The 20,128-nt window shown below is 57.6% G+C and overlaps 1 protein-coding gene across 5 annotated transcripts; it reads left to right on the plus strand.

Annotated features, from left to right (window-relative positions):
* Positions 1–249: 249 nt before the first annotated feature.
* Positions 250–19,094, plus strand: GTF3C5 (general transcription factor IIIC subunit 5). 5 transcript variants are annotated; one of them, XM_005213415.3, is made up of 12 exons: positions 250–690; positions 6,868–7,087; positions 8,267–8,465; positions 12,362–12,557; positions 13,391–13,495; positions 14,711–14,825; positions 15,035–15,094; positions 15,267–15,347; positions 15,516–15,637; positions 16,644–16,726; positions 17,546–17,688; positions 18,492–19,094. In XM_005213415.3, the coding sequence occupies exons 1-12, from the start codon at positions 532–534 to the stop codon at positions 18,650–18,652; spliced, it is 1,644 nt and encodes a 547-aa protein (XP_005213472.2). In that variant the 5' UTR covers positions 250–531; the 3' UTR covers positions 18,653–19,094.
* Positions 19,095–20,128: the final 1,034 nt, after the last annotated feature.

Consider the following 20,128-nt stretch of genomic DNA (forward strand, 5'->3'; position numbering starts at 1 on the left):
AAGACACACCGGAAGTCCGCTTCGAACCCGCCCTCGAGCTGTCAGTGGGAGGAATTGGAGGAAGGGGCGGGGACCCGCCTATGACTGGTTTATTATTGGCAGAAAGGAAACCGGAAGGAGGGGGCCGGAACCCGGCTTCCTCTCGGCTCCTCATTGGCTAAAAGACTGGGCGTGGCCCTCTGGTTCTCATTGGTTAAAGTCTCACTGGGCGTATCTTACACGTCCTCCGGGTCCCTCGCGGGTTGGTTGATGAGATTGGCCTCTACCCCGCCCCTCGGGCGCCTCAGCTTATTATTTTATACAGAGGTTGGGCGTCCGCGCGGTCGTTTGCCGCCCAGCCTCCGGTATTCTTATCGCCGTCCTACTCGAAGGCTTCGAGCCTCACGGAACTCAGGGATATAGACTACAGGCGAGCGGGGAGGGGTCCCCGGAACGATTCCTTCGCGGAACCATTGAGACGAGGCTTCCAGGAGCGTGTGGAGGGGACTTTCTCCCCCCACCCCCGCGGTGGGCCTGACTGGACTGGCAGGGATGGCGGCGGCGGCGGCGGCGGCAGACGCTCGGCCGGGCGCCGCCATCCCGGTGGAGCTGCGGCGCGAGAGGCGCATGGTGTGTGTGGAGTATCCGGGCGTGGTGCGCGACGTGTCCAAGATGCTGCGGACCTTGGGCGGCGAGGAAGGCGTCTCCCGGGTGAGGAGTCCCCAGGGGAGCACTGAGTCGCGGGACTGCGGCTGAGGGGAGAGACCACCCCGGGAGGGATCTGAGGTTGCCTTGGCAACGGAGCTCCAGGAGGTTCTGGAGCGGCCAGGGGGCGGGTTCTGATATGGGGGCTGCCGGGCGTAGACTGATTTCCCCTAGGATCTGAGGGAAGAGGGACTTCCTTGGTGGCCCAGTGGCAAAGAATCCGCCTGCAGAGCAGGAGACGCGCCTTTCGAAGATCTCTGGAGAAGGAAGTGGCAACCCACTCCAGTGTTCTTGCCTAAAAAGTCCCATGGACAGAGGAGGCCAGCGGGCTGCAGTCCATGGGGGTCGCAAAGAGTCGGACCGACCGAGCGACACAACAACAGACCTACATGAGAAGGGGAGGAGGGATTATGTTATTAGAGTTGAAGTGTAGTAATGTATGTGTGTTAGGCACACCGACTCTTTTCGACCCCACGGACTGTAGCCCGCCTGGCTTCTCTTCTGTCCATGGAATTCTCCAGGCAAAAATACTGGAGTGCATTGTCATTCCCTTCTCCGGAGAACTTCCCAACCCAGGGATCGGACTCTGGTCTCCTGCAGATTTGTTCTGCACCAGCTATATTTCTAGGTTCTTTACCTACATTCGCATCGCATCAGAACCCTGCCAGGTAGGGACTGTGGTTGTCCAGATTTTACAGGAAAACTGAAAAACTGCTTGTTCAAGTACACCCAGCAAACAGTGGAGCTGGGATGAATTCTTTACCTGGTGCAAAGCTGTATGTCAGTGACTTAAATGCACCAGGTCTTGAAGTGTCTCTGTTTTAGAGAGTCCTTCCCTGACTGCCCTTACTAAAGTGGCTGCTAGCAGTTCACCTGCTAATTCCAGTCTCAAGTTGTGTGTTAGAGTCTTTATTGTCTGTCTCGGAGAAGGCAATGGCACCCCACTCCAGTACTCTTGCCTGGAGAATCCCATGGACCGAGGAGCCTGGTGGGCTGCAGTCCATGGGGTCACTGGGAGTCGGACACGACTGAGCGACTTCACTCTCACTTTTCACTTTCCTGCATTGGAGAAGGAAATGGCAACCCACTCCAGTGTTCTTGCCTGGAGAATCCCAGGGACAGGGGAGCCTCCTGGGCTGCCGTCTATGGGGTCGCACAGAGTCGGACACGACTGAAGCGACTTAGCAGCAGCAGCAGCATTGTCTGTCTTGGACCCTTGGTTCTGAGATGATCAGCTCTGGTGGGTCCTGGTCTCTCTTGATCACTCTTGTCATCCGAACGTCCCTAATTGTGCCTGCTTCCAAAATATTGTTTGAATGCATGATTGAATCTTCACAACCATCTAGTGAGTTCAGTTCAGTCATTCAGTCATGTCCGACTCTTTGTGAACCACATAGTCAAAGGCTTTCGCATAGTCAATAAAGCAGAAATAGATGTTTTTGTGGAACTCTTGCTTTTTTGATGATCCACCGAATGGTGGCAATTTGATCTCTGGTTCCTCTGCTTTTCTAAATCCAGCTTGAACATCTGGAAGTTCACTGTTCATGTACTGTTGAAGCCTTGCTTGGAGAATTTTGAGCATTACTTTACTAGCGTGTGAGATGAGTGCAATTGTGCGGTAGTTTGAGCATTCTTTGGCATTGCCTTTCTTAGAGATTGGAATGAAAACTGACCTTTTCCAGTCCTGTAGCCACTGCTCAGTTTTCCAAATTAGCTGGCATATTGAGTGCAGCACTTTCACAGCATCATTTTTAGGATTTGAAATAGCTCAACTGGAATTCCATCACCTCTAGCTTTGTTCATAGTGATGCTTCCTAAGGCCCACTTGACTTTACATTCCAGGATGTCTGGCTCTAGGTGAGTGATCATACCATTGTGATTATCTGGGTTGTGAAGATCTTTTTTTGTATAGTTCTTCTGTGTATCCTTGCTGCTGCTACCGCTGCTAAGTTGCTTCAGTCGTGTCCGACTCTGTGTGATCCCATAGACGGCAGCCCACCAGGCTCCCTCGTCCCTGGGATTCTCCAGGCAAGAACACTGGAGTGGGTTGCCATTTCCTTCTCCAGAGCATGAAAGTGAAAAGTGAAAGTGAAGTCGATCAGTCATGTCCAACTCTTAGCGACCCCATGGACTGCAGCCTACCAGGCTCCTCCGTCCATGGGATTTTCCAGGCGAGAGTACTGGAGTGGGGTGCCATCGCCTTCCTCTTCTTAATATCTTCTGCTTCTGTTAGGTCCATACCATTTCTGTCCTTTATTGTGCCCGTCTTTGCATGAAATGTTCCCTTGGTATCTTTAATTTTCTTGAAGAGATCTCTAGTCTTTCCCGTTCTATTGTTTTCCTCCATTTCTTTGCATTGATCGCTGAGGAAGGCTTTCTTATCTCTCCTTTGGAACTCTGCATTCAAATGGGTATATCTTTCCTTTTCTCCTCTGCTTTTCGCTTCTCTCCTTTTCACAACTATTTGAAGGCCTTCTCAGACAGCCACTTTGCTTTTTTGCATTTCTTTTTCTTGGGGATGGTCTTGATCCCTGTCTCCTGTACAGTGTCATGAACATCTGTCCATAATTCTTCAGGCACTCTGTCAGATCTAATCCTTTGAATCTATTTCTCACTTCCACTGTATAATTGTAAGGGATTTGATTTAGGTCATACCTGAATGGTCTAGTGGTTTTCCCTACTTTCTTCAATTTAAGTCTGAATTTGGCAATAAGGAGTTCATGATCTGAGCCACAGTCAGCTCCCAGTCTTGTTTTTGCTGACTGTACAGAGCTTCTCCATCTTTGGCTGCAAAGAATATAATCAGTCGATTTTGGTATTGACCATCTGGTGATGTCCATGTGTAGAATCTTCTCTTGTGTTGTTGGAAGAGGGTGTTTGCTATGACCAGTGCATTCTCTTGGTAAAACTCTATTAGCCTTTGCCCTGCTTCATTCTGTACTCCAAGGCCAAATTTGCGTGTTACTCCAGGTATCTCTTGACTTCCTACTTTTGCATTCCAGTCCCCTATCATGAAAAGGACATCTTTTTGGGGTGTTAGTTCTAGAAGGTCTTGTAGGTCTTCATAGAACCGTTCAACTTCAGCTTCTTCAGCATTACTGGTTGGGGCATAGACTTGGATTACTGTGATATTGAATGGTTTGCCTTGGAAACAAACAGAGATCATTCTGTCGTTTTTGAGATTGCATCCAAATGCTGCATTTTGGACTCTTTTGTTGACCATGATGGCTACTCCATTTCTTCTGAGGGATTCCTGCCCACAGTAGTAGATATAATGGTCATCTGAGTTAAATTCACGCATTCCAGTCCATTTTAGTTCGCTAATTCCTAAAATGTCGATGTTCACTCTTGCCCTCTCCTGTTTGAGCACTTCCAATTTGCCTTGATTCATGGACCTGACATTCCAGGTTCCTATGCAATATTACTCTTTACAGCTTCTGACCTTGCTTCTATCACCAGTCACACCCACAATTGGGTGCTGTTTTTGCTTTGGCTTCATCCCTTCATTCTTTCTGGAGTTATTTCTCCACTCATCTCCAGTAGCATATTGGGCACCTACTGACCTGTGGAATTTATCTTTCAGTGTCCTATTTTTTTGCCTTTTCATACTGCTCATACTGTGGTGCTGGAGAAGACTCTTGAGAGTCCCTTGGACTGCGAGGAGGTCAAACCAATCCATCCTAAAGGAGATCGGTCCTGAGCATTCATTGAAAGGACTGATGTTGAAGCTGAAACTCCAATATTTTGGCCACCTGATACGAAGAAGTCTTTTCATTTGAAAAGACCCTGATGCTGGGAAGGATTGAAGGCGGGAGGAAAAGGGAGCAACAGAGGATAAGATGGTTGGATGGCATCACCGACTCAATGGACATGAGTTTGGGTAAACTCTGGGAATTGGTGTTGGACAGGGAGGCCTGGCGTGCTGTGGTCCATGGGGTCACAGAGAGTCAGACACGACTGAGCGACTGAACTGAACTGAACTGTTCATGGGGTTCTCGAGGTTTGCCATTCCGTTCTGCAGTGGACCACATTTTGTCAGAACTCTCCACCATGATCCGTCCGTCTTGGGTGGCCTATACAGCATGGGTCATAGTTTTATTGAGTTAGACAAGGCTGTGGTCCATGTGATCAGATTAGTTAGTTTTCTGTGATTGTGGTTTTCATTCTGTCTGCCCTCTATTGGAGAAGGATAAGAGGTTTACGGAAGCTTCCTGATGGGAGAGACTCACTGTGGGGGAGACTGGGTCTTGTCCTGATGGGCAGGGCCATGCTCAGTAAATCTTTAGTCCAATTTTCTGTTGATGGGCAGGGCTGTGTTCCCTCCCTGTTGTTTGACCTGAGGCCAAACTATGGTGGAGGTGAAGATAATGGCACCTCCTTCAGAAGGTCCCGTGCATGCACTGCTGCACTCAGTGCCCCCGACCCTGCAGCAGGCCACCGCCGACCACGCCTCCCCCGGACACTCCCGGGCAAGTCTGGGGCACTCTCTTGTGGGGTCACGGCTCCTTTCTCCTGGGTACTGGTGCACAAGGTTCTGTTTGTGCCCTCCCAGAGTGTTTCCCAGTGCTGGGTAAGTTATGGCAGCTCTATGTTGGGGTTAATGACAACCTCATCCAAGAGGGCTTATGCCATACCCAGGTCTGCTGCACCCAGAGCCCCTGCCCCCGTGGCAGGCCACTGCTGACCCGGATCTCCTCAGGAGACACTGAAACACAGTTTTGTGAGTTAGGTACCATTATTATGCCCATTTTTTAGGTAAAGACACAGGAAGAAAAGTTGGGTCAAACAAGCCCCTACATAGTACAGTAGGAATTTAAACACATACATGCCTCCCTCTGAAGTCTGAACTCTTAATTCTGCTTCCTCATCCTTTATGAATATTGAAAAGCCTTGAACCTGTCATTGAGCACAGGAGGCTCGTAGCAGCCCAGTCATTCACGTCTTGCTCTCTCACCCTGACTTACTGACTTCCTGTGGCCTTGACAGGGTCTGTACTGCTGCTAACCCCAGGGATGTTTGTACCCAGGTACAGGGTGAGCCCTTTGGGGAAAAGACAGGTCATTCATTCATTACCTTCCTGTTTCTTGTGCACCTACTCTGTGCCAGGCCCGCATCTAGGGTCATTCCCGGCACAGCAGTCTAATAGACCTGTTCCCTGATGATAGGGGCTCTTTTTAACCTTCTTTCCCTAGACGCTTCCTGAACGCCTGCTAAGGGCCAGGCTGTGTCCTGGGTGTTGGGGCGCCAGCAGGTAGATGACCTTGGCCTAGGGGACCTTGTTGGTGCTTTCACATGCACACAGCAGACACTGACTGGTCCCTCTTAGCCCGTGTGGGACAGGCATTCCTGTATGGATGACACAGGTAGCGTGTTTGCCATGACTTAGGTGCCAGGCTAAGCGCCTTATATATATGTTCTCTTAGTCATCGTAAGAATCTGATCAGTGGGTCCTCCTGTTACCATTTTAAGGAGGAGGAGTCAAGCCTGGAAAGGAGGAGTCGCACAAGTCAGGGCCAAGCGTTTGGTACTGATTTCACCTCCTTCGGGCCTTGGAGCATTTGTACATGAGGCTGAAGACTGGGGCCTTTTGGGTGGGTAGTTCCTGACCCTAGACAAGTCATGAGGCTCCCACCCAGACTCTCCACGGTAGACGCGGGGCTGACACCGCCACGAAGTGCTCCCGGAAGAATGGCGGTTCCCTGCGCTGACCAGGCTTTGCTTAACTGGCAGTTATGGTCTCTAACTTTGCTGCTTTACAACCTTTTAGAAGAAAGAAAGAGTTAGTCGCACAGTCGTGTCCAAATCTTTGCAACCCCATGGACAGTAGCCCACCACACTTCTCAGTCCATGAGATGTTCCAGGCAAGAATCCTGGAGTGGGTAGCCATTCCCTTCTCTAGGGGATCTTCCTGAGTCAGGAATGAATCCTGGTCTCCCACATTGCAGGCAGACTCTTTACCATCTGAGCCACCAGGGAGGCTTTAGAAAGGAAGAGGCTGTCCTATGTTCTCTACCAGATAAAAGCTGAGATCCTTGGGTTTGGAAAATAAGTCTTTTGGGAATTAAAAGCCTAGAACACAAAACAGAAAAAGCCTCCTGGGTCCCCATCGGGCCTTCACTGAGGGAGGAGCTGCCCGCTCCTCAGCCAGCCTCCGCGTCACTGTCTCCTTTGGCCTCACCGCAGATCTACGCAGATGCCACCAAGAGGCTGGAGCTTTACTTCCGGCCCAAGGACCCCTACTGCCACCCCGTGTGTGCCAACCGCTTCAGTACCAACAGCTTGCTGCTCCGGATCAAGCGGAAGACCAGGCGACAGAGTGGGGTGCTGGGGCCTGAGGCTCGCCCCCAGGTCACGTACGACATAGAGAGCCTTGGAGTCATCTCCACCGTCTTCAAATTTCAAGGTAACTGCGAAATGCTTTCTTCCTGTGCTGGCTTATTTCCGGACCTGTGTCCCTCCTGCCTGTGGGGGCTGTGTGGATCATCTGCCCGTGAAGGGGGCCGGGCTGTGCCCAGGCGTGAGGGGAGGGCAGAGCGTGGGCCCCGTCCAGGAGGCAAGGTGCCCTCACTCCAGCCAGCAGCTCCCTGTGGACCCTGGGCTCTTGGCCGCTGGAGTTCTCTGAGACATCTCATGTTTAAAGCCATTTTGTGGGGCCAAAGGAAAAGGTCCACAGGCCTCCAATTTTCAACCCCACCCCCTCCCTCGTATTTGGGGACCTGTGAGTCTTGACCGGTGCTGGTCTTGTCTCCCTTCTGAATCCTTCCCAGATCACTTCAACCCCTTGGGACCTCATGTCCTTTGACCTCTCAGCCAACTAGATGTGTCCTGCAGGGTCTTCACAGGGGTGAGGCGTGGTGTGGGGAGGGGAGTCATGCCTGCCTGAGCCTCCCTGGGTGTGCTTGTCTGACAGTGGGGGCCCTGACCCCTATAGCCACCCATGGGGATTCGGGAGATGGTGCTCTCAGAGAGCCAATCCAGGCGCACGGGAAGCACTTGGCGAATAACTAAGTCTGGAGCGTATCTGTGGTGGCTGTTGCAAGTCTAAGGCAGAAACTGAAAAAATTCTGGAAATGAATAATAGAAAGTGTGCGAAAACTAAAACAGGCCTTGGGACCCCCACACGGCGGGTGTTTTGAACATCCATCGGTGGTGGATGTGTCTTCACCAGAGAGGGCTGTCTTTCCCAGAACGGGGCTCTCCCTGTCATGTGCTTTCCTCTCTCTAACCGAGCCGGCAGTTCCCTGCTCAGTGTGTGTCCTAGACCCGCAGCATCAGCCTCACCTGGAGCATGTCTCAGGTCACGCACGGTGCAGCTCGCACATTCCTGACCCGGACTCCGTCCTCAGTGTCATGTAACCCGCCCCTCTCCCCCATAATGTCTCTCCAGGTGACTCGGAGCACCCGGGGCCGAGCTCCCAGAAGCGACTCAAGGGGGGTGGTTTCAGCTCCTGCCACTCTTGCCCAGCAGCCTCTGCCGCAAGACCCCATCAGCGCCCCCAAGCAGATGTGGGCCTTGCGTGGCAGCTGCCAGCGCCTGGGTGGTGTTAAAGGGCGTCCGCCGCCTGTCCACCTCTCTCCCCAGGGATGTCTGACTTCCAGTACCTGGCGGTGCACACAGAGGCGGACGGCAGGCAGGTGTCCATGTACGACAAGGTGCTCATGCTCAAGCCCCAGAAGGAGAGCTTCTTCCACCAGGACCTGCCGCTCTACATCCCCCCGCCCATCTTCTCCAGGCTGGACACGCCGGTGGACTACTACTACCGCCCAGAGACACAGCACCGGTGAGCGCCCCCTCGGCTGCCGCCCGCAGCTCGGGATCAGGGCAGGGCCCTGTGCTCAGAGGGCTGGACTCTGCCACCCACGGTCAGGGGGCCAGGGCAGCCGGCTCTGCTCAGGCCCATGGCCCCAGTGCCTCCAAAAGCAGAGCAGCTGGTGACCAGGGGAGTCAGGAGCCTGCCCTGGTCCCTGCATCCCACCCAGAGGCCTTGCTTAGGGCTGTCCCCACACCATGGAATGTCGATCAAGATGTCGCCTCAGGACTTGAGGGCCGATCGCCAAAAGTGTGTTCCTGAAAGTGTGGAGAGACAGACCCCTCGTACCCGGGGGCAGAGAACGAGGATGGTTGACTTTTTTAGAAAGCGATCTGGCAGAGTTTATTACAGGTTTATGTTTGGCCATACCACGCGGCTTAGGGGATCTCAGTTCCCTGACCAGGGTCGAACCCATGTTCCCTGTAGTGGAAGTATGGACCACCAGGGAATTCCCCTACTATGGTGTTAAATGTTCTTTCCAGTCGACCAAGTGGTTCTTGTAGGAATTTGTCCCATAGTGATTCCCACCTCGGTGCTCAAAGATACACTGACGAGAGTGTTTCCTGGCTGGTTGTGGGCAGGAAGCTGGGAGGACCTGGTGTAGTGGGAGAGCCCAGGCTGGCGGGGGCCTGTGTTCGGGTTCTGGGCCTGTGATCCCACAAGAGCCCCGACCTCCTGCTCCAGCCTCTCCACCTGATAGCAATAGTAACAGTCCCCGTGTCTCTGCATCGTTAGAGAGCTGCATGATGAAGCCCCTGGGAATACTCAGCACAGTGAGTGCCGGCAGAGTGTGATACAGTGGATAAGCGGGTGGTGACCAGTCCGTGAATAGGCACCATGCAGTTACTTAAATGATGGCCTGTCTGTGCCAGGGAGGACCACACGGCCTGTACCAGACCGGCTCCATGGGCCGACGTGGCTCATGTCCAGAGAACCTCACTAGAGCAGACTGCATGCTATAAAAATAAACTGAGTGATAACAGAAGCCTGGGAAAACCGGGAAGATTGGGCCCAGACAGTCATCTCTGGAGGGGCGGAAGGACGAGAACCTTCTTTTCCCTCATCAAATATTTCCATCAATGAGCACTGCCTGCCTGGCAGGGCCCAGGCCTCCCCTTGGAGCCGGGGTTGGAGGGAGCATGACAGGTGGCTCTGTATGGGCCCAGCTCGGGAGCCGGTGGAGACGTGGGGTGACTAAGTGGGCGGCGGGGGCCAGTGGGCAGGCGTGTGTCTTGGAGGAGCCAAGTGGGGAGTGGGCTGTTGTGGACCATGAGTGGGGCATAGCAAGGACTCCTGGGGGGTGTGACCTTTGAAACAGAGCCAGGCAGGTGAAGGTCCGGGGAGGGACGGTGTAGCAGACCCGGGGGCTGCTGCCGGCCCGTGCAGAGGGCTCATCTAGGGGCGTTGTCCCTGAAGCCGAGAGACTGGTGGGTGAGGCTCCTGCAGACCCCGCGGAGGAGCTTAGGTTCTGCCCTGAAGAGAAAGGGGAATTGTTCTCTTCCTTCAAAAAATGCATTCTGAGGTGTTCCAGAAGGAGAGGGGGCTGTCTGGACCCCCCACCCACGTCACCAGCTTCAGCCATTCACAGCCTTCCGCTGCTGGCTTCCTCTCCCCCTCTGCCACCCCAGCGTCACAGCATGTCCTCCAGAAACAAGTCGGCATGCACCTCTGCCGGGAAGGACTAAGGCAGCCACAGCCCCGGCCACAGAGCGAGCGAATGCAGCAGTGTCCATAACGTCATCCTGGCCCCGGATGTCTGCCCCGTTGTCTCCAAGGCAACTTGAGAGCCAGGCGAGCGTCGCCGTCTCTCAGGCCTGTTGAGCCCGTCATCCCACCCCGTCACCCTTTTTTCTGATCGCAGGAGTAAACTGTGCTTGTTAGAAAAGACCATGTTTATAGACATGTTTAACTAAAAAGAATCAAGTCCATCCCCTCCCGCTGAAAACTCTAGCCTGTGCAGTGACAGAGTTTTCTGTGTGTATGTTATACTCGGTATAAGAGTTTTAATTTTTAAAATTTGCATATTTCTAAAATGTTTTAATTATTTTCCTCCCACAAGCATTTTACTCCTAAGTCAGAAACAAACACAAATATGTCCAAGAAGAAACTAGAGCACGCCCTCCCCCCACACTGCTGGCCCTGGCGCTGGCTGGCGGCATTGGAGCCACTCCTCTGTCCCCCCGCCTCTGGCAGGGGGACTGGGGGAGAAAGCCAGCTGCCCTGGGACCCACGGGCCCTGTTTTTCTCCTATGTGGTTTATCGATTTTCCGGCACATTGAAAGAACCTGCCTTTTCTCCCAGGGCCGCTATCGATTTTTCTGCTCTGCTGACCTTCCTGGGTACCGAGGACTGGCCAAGGAGGCCTGGCATCCGCCTCACTGGCCTGCCCTGGTCCGGGGAGGTTCACCTTCCTAGATGACCCGTGGACCCCTAACGGGGTCCCTCCTCCTTGAGGCAGTTGAGATGGGGGGAGCCAGCAGAGACAGCCAGGCAGGGCCCTCTCCCTGCAACTGCCGTCGGGCCTGGAGGGGCCACCAGGGGCTTTCCTGCTCGGGTGTCTGGGGCTTCAGGGAGCTGTCTTTGAAAACTGGACAAATTCAGGGGGTTTCAGATGGAGTCATGCTTTTGAAAAAAGGCACAGGTTCGATCCCGTCTTTATAATTCTGTTTCCCAAAGTGAAAAATCACTTTGTTGTTCTTTGTAAATATGCAGATGGTGTGTACTCATGGAAAACGAAAGTGAAATGGAAACAGATTTAAAAGGGAATAATCCCCTGTGTGACATCCAGGATGTACTTTGAAAAGTACTTCAAAATAATGGAGTGGGTGGGGTGGGGCCCGGATGGTGTGGAAGTGGCCATGTGATGGCAGTGGTGGGAGCTGATGGGGGGCGTCTGGGGGTCCCTGGGGCTGCTCCCCTGCTTCAGCGAGGCCGGACGCTCCGACTCCCGCCACAGAGGGAGGCACTCGGAGCCTCCCGGGCAGTGTTGGCCCCTGGGTTCCGTGCTCATAAAGGCAGGCCCAGCACGGCTGCTGGCAGCAGAGCGCTTTTTCTTTTTTAATTTGTTTCTAGTTGAAGGATAATTGCTTTACAATATTGTATTGGTTTCTGCTATAAAAACAGAGCCCTTTTTTAAAAACCTATTTTTATTCTTGGCCGCGCCACGTGGTTTGTGGGATCTTAGTTCCCCAACCAGAGATGGAACCTGTGTCCCCTGCAGTGGAAGCAGAGTCCTGTTAGCCTCTTGCTCTGTGATGAGACCATTTGGTAGTATCCGTCCTCCCTTCACTGCGGTATCGTTGAGATGCTTCCAAGTCAGGGACTCAGGATCCATCACAGGCGGCCAGACAGTGGTCGGTGCCACCACCACCCGCCCAGCCTCCCTGGGCTGGCATCCCAGCTCTGTCGCCTCAAGCTCTGGCTCAAGCAGGTCTCCAACCCCCGTGGCTGCAGGGACTTGTGGAAGTTGGGTCCTTCGTTATGGGAAGATGGAAGGACCGTTTCAAGGGTTAGATGAGTGAGCTGTGACATCAGTAGACACAGCCGGCAGAGGATCCATGGTTCCTGTGTGGCCGCACCTCCACTGATCCCCACCCCCGCCTGACAGACGCTGGGCTGTTCCCAGCTTCTCACTGGCTGGATGGTGCCGTGACAGCTGGACACGGCTGTGAGGTCACCAGCCTCTGGGACGTTGGGCCCAGCTTCAGAGCCTCCCTGAGCTCTCCGACTTGCTGCCCCTTCGCCCCCGGCCAGCACCAAGGCCCTCCCCTCGCCCAGCTTCCAGGGGAAGCACCCAGACGTGGGCTGCCAGTGTCCAGCCAGTCCCACGCCCGGTGCCCTGCCTTCAGCTCTCTCTCTGCCCTTAGGGAAGGCTACAACAATCCTGCCCTCTCGGGCGAGAACCTGATCGGCCTGAGCAGGGCCCGGCGCCCCCACAACGCCATCTTTGTCAACTTTGAGGGAGATGAGGTGCCTGAGCGGCCGATGGAGGCCGCGGTCCAAACGTGGAAGAAGGTCTGCACCAACCCCGTGGACCACAAAGTGGAGGAGGAGCTGAGGAAGGTGCGCCCCGCCCCTCGGCCGCCCGCTGTTCACCCGCTGGGCCCCGTGCTCGTCTCAGACTCGTTTATTAACTCGCGGGAACCGTTCACCTCCAGATGCCATGTCTAAGGCTCTGCCAGTGCACGCCCTGCCTTCCCAAGGCTTAAAGTGTTCTTCAGCCTCCTCCAAGGTCCCCTGGGGGTCAGCGCAGTCCAGGCATGACTGCAGCCTGGAGCTCCGGGGTCCCAGAAACTTCCTTCCTCCAGTTGTTGGCCAGGACACACATCAGCCGGGGCACCTGCTGCGTGCCAGGCCCAGCCCTTCTTCCCCGTTAGAGTCGGCTGGCCAGGTGGCCCTGGGAGGAAGAAGCCTTCCGCCTGGCCCGAGTCACTGGGTCAGGGGACGTGGGGCCACTCTTCTGCGCGCAGCCCAGCCTCCTCGTGGCTTGGGGCCACTCCTGCCCTGACCCTCCTCCACCCGCCAGCCTTCCACAGCCCTCCCCTGGGCTGGGCCATCCCCAGGGCCTCCTCACACCCCAGCTCAGGCCTCTGCCTCTGGGGCTGCTCAGGGTCCTGGAGCTCTGGCCAGGCCCGCCCTGGCCTTTGGTCCTCTGCCTCCCCCGTTACCCTTTGACGGCGCCCCTCGTGGTCCTCCCAGGACACTCGGGCCCAGCTGCACTGGACACGTGCTGGGTGCACAGGCCACTTCTGAGGGGGGGACGAGCAAGCGCGCGGTGGCTCTTGCAGGCGGCTCCCCACCGGCTGCCCCTCCTCTGGGGCCGGACCCTGCAGGGGGCCCTGGGGCTGGCAGGCAAGCTGCCTGCCCTCCTCTCAGCCTCTGCTTTGCCCCTCCAGCTGTTTGACATCCGTCCCATCTGGTCACGCAACGCCCTCAAGGCCAACATCAGCGTCCACCCCGACAAGCTCAAGATCTTGCTGCCCTTTGTGGCCTATTACATGGTAAGGGTCTGCCTACCACCCTGGGTTCCTGCCAGGGTCATCCTGATCCCAGCACCCGCTGGACGGCTTGTTACCGCCCCTGCAGAGGCCCTCCCCAGCCTCCACGGTCACATGTCAGCCACACTGGGGTAACTGTGGGATTCAAGACTGATTACGTAACTTGGAAATAAAGGGATTGTACGTTTTTAATGGCCTTGAGCTGAGAGCTTTCCAGGACCAGGGGCTGTGGTAAGTGCTGTGTGCACAGCCTCTTTCTTCTCTGCTGGCGCGGCAGCAGGGGCATTGTTCTGGTGAGGATGCTAGGCTTGGCCTGGGAGCTCGACATGCCAGCGTCCTGCAGCCAGCATGTGGCAGAGCTCCTGGGGGCCTGCCCACAGTGCCGCCTGCGTTCACTCATTCTCCCGGGTCGAGTGGGCTTCAGTGTGCAGCAGATGTACCTCGGACTGAGTCCAAGAGGGCACGGAGATGGGGGTGTCATTGTCAAGATTCCCCAAGGGCCCACCAGGAGGCACTCCTGCCGGCCAGGGGTTGAACGTGGGGCCCTGCGAGGGCAGGCAGACGATGTGACTGTGATGGCAGGGAGGGTGGGGGTGTGGGGGCGGGCAGCACAGACGGCTCGTCCCTCCTGGGCCTAGACCCATCCTCACGGAGCTGCCTTTCAGCCTGGGCTCTCTGGACACGGGGCCTCAGAGCCTCCTGTCCGTCAGGATAGTTGTGACGGTTCGCAGGCTCTTCCTCTGTGCCAGGCGCTGTGCCAAGGGCGCCAGGGTCACCGTCTCCTTTTGTCGTTGCTGTTCAGTCACTCATTCGCGTCCAACTGTTTGCAGCCCCACGGACTGCAGCACGCCAGGCTTCCCTGTACTTTACCATCTCTCAGAATTTGCTCAAACTCATGTCCATTGAGTCAGTGATGCCATCCAACCATCTCATCCTGTCTTCCCCTTCTCCTGCCTTCAGTCTTTCCCAGCATCAGGGTCTTTTCCAATGAGTTGGCTTTTCGCATCAGGTGGACAAAGTATTGGAGCTTCAGCTTTAATACTCCTTTAATCCTCCCCAAAATGCCCTCTGACAGGAAGACCAAGGTTTGGAAGGGTCAGGTGACACATCCCAGGAGACAGAGCCACATGTGCAAGTTTGCGGGGCGGGGCCTGCATCTCAGGGGAGCCGAGGATCAGCCTGAACCTCACTTCACACCTCCACCTTGTCTGTCTCCAGATAACAGGCCCCTGGAGAAGCCTGTGGATTCGATTTGGATATGACCCCCGAAAACGCCCAGAGGCCAAGATTTATCAAGTGCTTGACTTCCGAATCCGATGTGGAATGAAATACGGTAAACAATTACTGAAGCCTTTGCTTTCCTTTCCCTTCCTAGCGTTGCATTTGCAGCATTCTCTTGGGTAATGAGAATAGATCCGCACGGAGAGGATAAACGCCTCCTGCCCTCGGCGGGCTTGTCGGAGGCGGGCTGGCGCAGACCCGAGGACCGAGCTCGTCCTGGCCCCGTGGTGCCGCTCTAGCGGTCCTTCTGTTCTTCCACAGTTACTTGTGGCTCCTGCCGTGCAGGCCAGGCGTCCGGTCAGTGTCCGTCCCCCGCCTGCGGTGAGTCCCCCGCACACCAAGCAGCGAGACACGGCGGCTCCTGTCTCTCCAGCTCGGGGCCTGTGCCCCTCTCTCAGGAGCCGCCCCTGGGAGCCCTGGTGCACCTGTGGTGCAGGCCGCGCTGTCAGGGGCTCTGCACCCCCTAGCCTGACGCGCCCGCCCTCTCCGGCAGGTTACGCCCCCAGCGACATGCCCGTCAAGGCCAAGCGCAGCACCTACAACTACAGCCTCCCCATCACCGTCAAAAAGACCAGTAAGGGCCTCGGGCTCCCTTGCAGAGCAGGCACCGGGAAAGAGGGGCATCCAGACTGCGGGAGGGCAGGGGCCTCCCGAAGGGTCACTCCAGGGCCCTGCTGGCCAGCGCGCCCCAGGGTGGGAGGGGGAGGTTGCGGGGCGGGAGAAATACCCCCCTGTATTCCAGACCCCTGCCGTGGTCCCCTCGCAGCCAGCCAGCTCGTCACCATGCGTGACCTGAAGCAAGGCCTGGGCCCCTCGGGGTCGGCCTCTGCACAGAAGTCGAGTCCCAACAAGTACAAGCTCAAGGTGGGCGTCCGCGGGCTGCCTGCCCGGGCGAGAGGGAGGGGTGGGTGGGGCGGCGGGCCCTCCCCTGAAGGCTGGGCCCCACTGCCCACGCTGGGCCTCGCCTGTGACATGGGGAGGCTCTGACGGAGGCGGCCCTGCCCTTCCAGTCCCTTCACCTGACTCCCCTCTCCCAGCACTGCCTCCAAACACAACTCAGGATGCGAGCACCCGGGGCGGAGGTATTGACCACCAGGGCACATCCGTCTCAGGGAGGGTCTTAGACACCAGCAGCCACGTGTACTGCCCTCTTGAGTCGGGCCCTGAGGCCCCTCGGGCAGGGTGAGACTGAGGGCTGTGAGCCCAGAGCCACAGCAGACCACCTGCACCCAGCCGTGGGCTGGATGAGGGCTGCCCTCCCAGGCCCGGGCCTCATTAGCACAGCCACCCAGCAGAGGCAGCGATGTCCCAAGGCCTGACGTGAGCTGCTCCAGGCCTGGGGGGGTGTCCCGGGCCACAGAGGGCTGGGGCCAGCTATATGCCCGTAGGGTCCATCTCCTCTCTCCTCAGGGTGGGAGCCTGCATCCTCACCTGAGTGGCCATCCGCCTTCGGGAACCTCATTTTAGGCCGTAGTCCCCACCTCTGGAACTGGTCTGCAGCTCTCCCTAAGATGACCAATTAGGAGAAGTGAGGAGGCACTGAGGCAGAGCCCGACCCCAGTGGGGCCTCCCCACTAGACGCGCCTGGCTGGTCTTGTGGGTGGCTCTAGGGTCCCGAGAGGCCTGGCTGCTTCCACCCCCATCAGCACCGGAGGAATCACAACTTATGTCCTACTGACCTGCCCTGGCCTCTGACCCATCCACCCACCTGAATCCAGAGAGGAGAGCCAAGCCTGCCAGGTCTCAGGGCTGGCACAGGCCGCTGCCCTGGAAGAGGCCCCAGGGAGCTGCCCCCTGCAGGGTCTCCAGCGCCGTCCACCTCTGGGATGCTCCCCTGACCTTCCCGGCTCGTCTCGGCCCTCATTTCCAGGACTCGGTGTACATCTTCCAGGAGGGGGCCCTGCCGCCATACCGACAGATGTTCTACCAGTTCTGTGACCTGAACGTGGAGGAGTACGTACCTGAGGGGTACCGAGGTGGGGACCGGGGCACTCGGGTGCAGAGCAGAGAAACTGCCAGGAACTGTCCTGCCTCTCTTCCCTTTCACGTCCCCCTCAGGGGACGGCTGGCCCCTGGGAGCGAGTGCTGCCGGCCCTCCTCGCCTGGGTGCCGCGCGGCACCCAGCAGCGGCTTCCTGGGTCCCCCGTGGGCCACCCTGCCCCCAAGCAGCCAGCCGTGCTGGGTGCAGAGCATGGCGCTGGGCTGGGGTCTTTGTCTTCCTCCGCCGTGGCCCGCACAAGGTTTCCTGACATGTTCCCAGTCCCCAGAGCTGACAGAATCCCAGACATTTTTAACCCAGCTGTTCCCAGTGATGTTTAGAAAGCTGGGGGAGGGATGCTGGGCTGGAGGGGCAGCTTACTCCAGGTTGGAGTCCAGCGAACGGCTTTCGAGGAGGCCCTTTGCGACCGCGCTCATCCACAGGACAGCGCTCTGAGTGCTGTTTTTCTGAGCACACCAGCTCTGCCAAAACTGCTTACTGGCACCTGTGAGCAGAGATCCCCCCCCCGCCCACCCCAGACCTTTGAGCAGAGACGCCCCCACCCCAGAACTTTGAGCAAAACTCCACCTCAGATCTTTGAGCAGAGACCCCCCCAACCCCAGAACTTTGAGCGGACCCCCACCTTGGATGTTTGAGTAGACCCCCACCCCAGAACTTTGAGCAGAGACCCCCCAGAACTTTGAGCAGAGACCCACAGCCTGGACCTTTGAGCAGAGACTTCCCCACCACCTTTGAGCTGAGACCCACCCCCAACCTTTGTCTCCGACACCCAGGCTGCAGAGAGTCATTCACCGCAACGACGGGGCGGAGAGCTCCTGCACCGAGCGCGATGGCTGGTGCCTCCCCAAGACCACAGACGAGCTGAGGGACACCATGTCCCTCATGATCCGGCAGACCATCCGCTCCAAGAGGCCTGGTGAGAGCGGCTCACCCCACGTGCTGTGGGCCCCTCCAGGGCCAGAGCAGGCATCCCTCAAGGACCTGCTCTGCAGGAAACCTCACCCAGTGGGAGCCAGGAGCCAGCATCCCCCCCAATCCCCGCCCCCGGCGGTCCCAAGGCGCTCAGCCCTGGGGGTCCAGGCAGGAGCCGGGCCCAGAAGAGTGGGGCTGGGGCTGCCCTCGGGGCTGCCACTTCACGCCCCAACCTCACCCTGCATCCTGCGACCACTGTGGGCAGGTTGCTCCTGTCGCTCCTGGGGGCGGGGGCCCTGTTGCCATGCCCTGCCTGCCCCTCCCCCGGGCGTGGGGCGGGGAGTGACCCCTGTGCTGCCGTGCAGCTCTGATGGAGCTGGGGGAGAGTAAGGGAAAGGACCCCTCTCTGGGGTTCCTTCCAGGCTTGGGGTGGGGGCGTCCCAGATCACCGACCCCCACAGAGCTGCCGAGAGCCGGGGCTCTCAGCCTCCCCCAGGACGCGGGCCCCTCTGAGCGCCCAGTTGGGGAAAGGCAGCGTAGGCCCACTCCTGCGGGGTCCCCTGGACTCAGGAGCTGCCTGGGGCTGCTCTGGGGAGGTTCCCAAGGCCCTGGGCATCAGTGTTGCTCTGAGGTGCTGGTTAAATGAGTCCGGGTCCACCAGCCATCCTACTTCCTGGAGCAGCTTCAGACTGGAGCCCCAGCCCCTGAATTTGTAGACAGGGCCCCTGGGGCTGAGCCCAGGGACGGCCGGTGCAGGGGCTGCCCAGGCCAGCATCAGGACACACCCGGCCTGGTCTCTGGGCCCAGCTCTCTTCTCCAGCCCGACCAAAGCGGACAGTGGGAAAGAGCAGCTGACCGGCGAGTCCGGGGAAGATGAGGAGGAGGAGGACGACGAGGAGGAGGAGGAGTTCAAGCCGTCCGATGGGAGCGAGAACGAGATGGAGACGGAGATCCTGGACTACGTGTAATGCAGCCCTGGGCCCTCAGCCAGGCCCCCAGCCCAGGCCCCTGCCCAGGCCCGATGAGGGGTCCAGGACACGCCAGGGACCCCAGCGCCATCTGCAGCAGCCAGCACAGCCCTAGGCGGCCTGTCTGAGGAGAGCAGCTGGGTGCACTGCCCCTGGTCCCGCCCAGGCTGCCCCCTGGCTCCGGGTGCCTGTGCCCGGCCTCGCCAGCCCAGCGCCCTGCCCCGCCCCTGGCTGAGACCAGCGTGAGCTGGCGGTGGGGATGGTGCGGCCCGGGAGGGGCCGGCCTGGCTGGGGTCAGACTGGAGGTGAGGGCGGCGCGGGGACCCTGGTCCAGGTCACGGTGGCGAAGACTGTCCTTAGTGTTAGACCCCATCCGTTGGGGTGACCTGGCAAAGGGCAGGCCCAGCTGGAACTGTCTTCATTAAAGATGTTTCCCCAAGGAGTCTTGGTGTCTTCGTGTGGGTGTCAGAACCCGAGAGGGGTTTTCTCTGGCCTCGGGGCTTGGGCTCCAGCTGGACGTCATTTGTCCCTTCAGTTGCTCGTTGGTGCCCTGATGTTGGCAATGCTGGGATGGCTGAGAACAGGCCGGGTGCCCCTCGGCAGGTGGGCCAGGCAAGAGCAGCCTCAGAGGGCGCTCCAGCCGCACGCTCACCCCTTCCTGTTCCACAAGGACGTGTTACGGAGGGGTTCCCGGGGATGATGCTGTTGTCTCAGTACTGCCTGGTGGGAAACCAGAGGGCAAGGAGGTCCCTGGGTGGGGCCGAACCTTGGGGGGCACACCCCGCACGCTGCCCCAGCCAGAGGGGAGCCCATCGCCCCGCCTCAGCCAGAAGCAGCTGTTCCCAAGGGCAGGCCGGGCTGCCCCCCGCCCCTCATGTCTGCAAGGTTTTCCCGCAGGCCCCAGTCCTGGCCGGTGGATCTCAGCTGGGACTTGTCCCACCTCTCCTGAGCCATGCTGCCAAGCTCAGACCTCAGGGGAGAGGGTCTGGGTTCTGGCCCCCCGCCAGGAAGCCACCTCGGTTCCTGTGCAGAGCTGAGAAAGGCACGCTTGGGGCAGGCAAGCACCCTGCCTCTGCAGCTCAGCCCCACGGTTCCCAGAGCCCGCCTGCCGTGTGCCAGACTGCATGGCCTTGCCAGGTTCTCGACAACTGCTCAGTCATTCTCAGCTTAGAAACCTGCATGCCTACACCACCACCCCCTTTAAATAGCGTTTTATCTATGGAAAAGAGCAAATGTACATGAAAATACTGCATATTGTATAAAAAGCCCCAGTTGCCCTCTACCAGATCTGTTGCATCTACTCCTGGCTTCAGAAACCACGTTTGCCAGTTTAGCTGCTTCGTGTCCTTGTGGTGGCACGTGGCTGCTTTCATGCAGCATGCAGGATCTTCAGTGGTGGCGTGCAGGGTCTGGTTTCCTGACCCTGGGCCCCCTGCATCGGGAGCATGGAATCAGCCACTGGGCCACCAGGGCAGT

Source organism: Bos taurus, chromosome 11 (assembly GCF_002263795.3).
Source record: "Bos taurus isolate L1 Dominette 01449 registration number 42190680 breed Hereford chromosome 11, ARS-UCD2.0, whole genome shotgun sequence".
Classification (NCBI taxonomy): Eukaryota; Metazoa; Chordata; class Mammalia; order Artiodactyla; family Bovidae; genus Bos; species Bos taurus.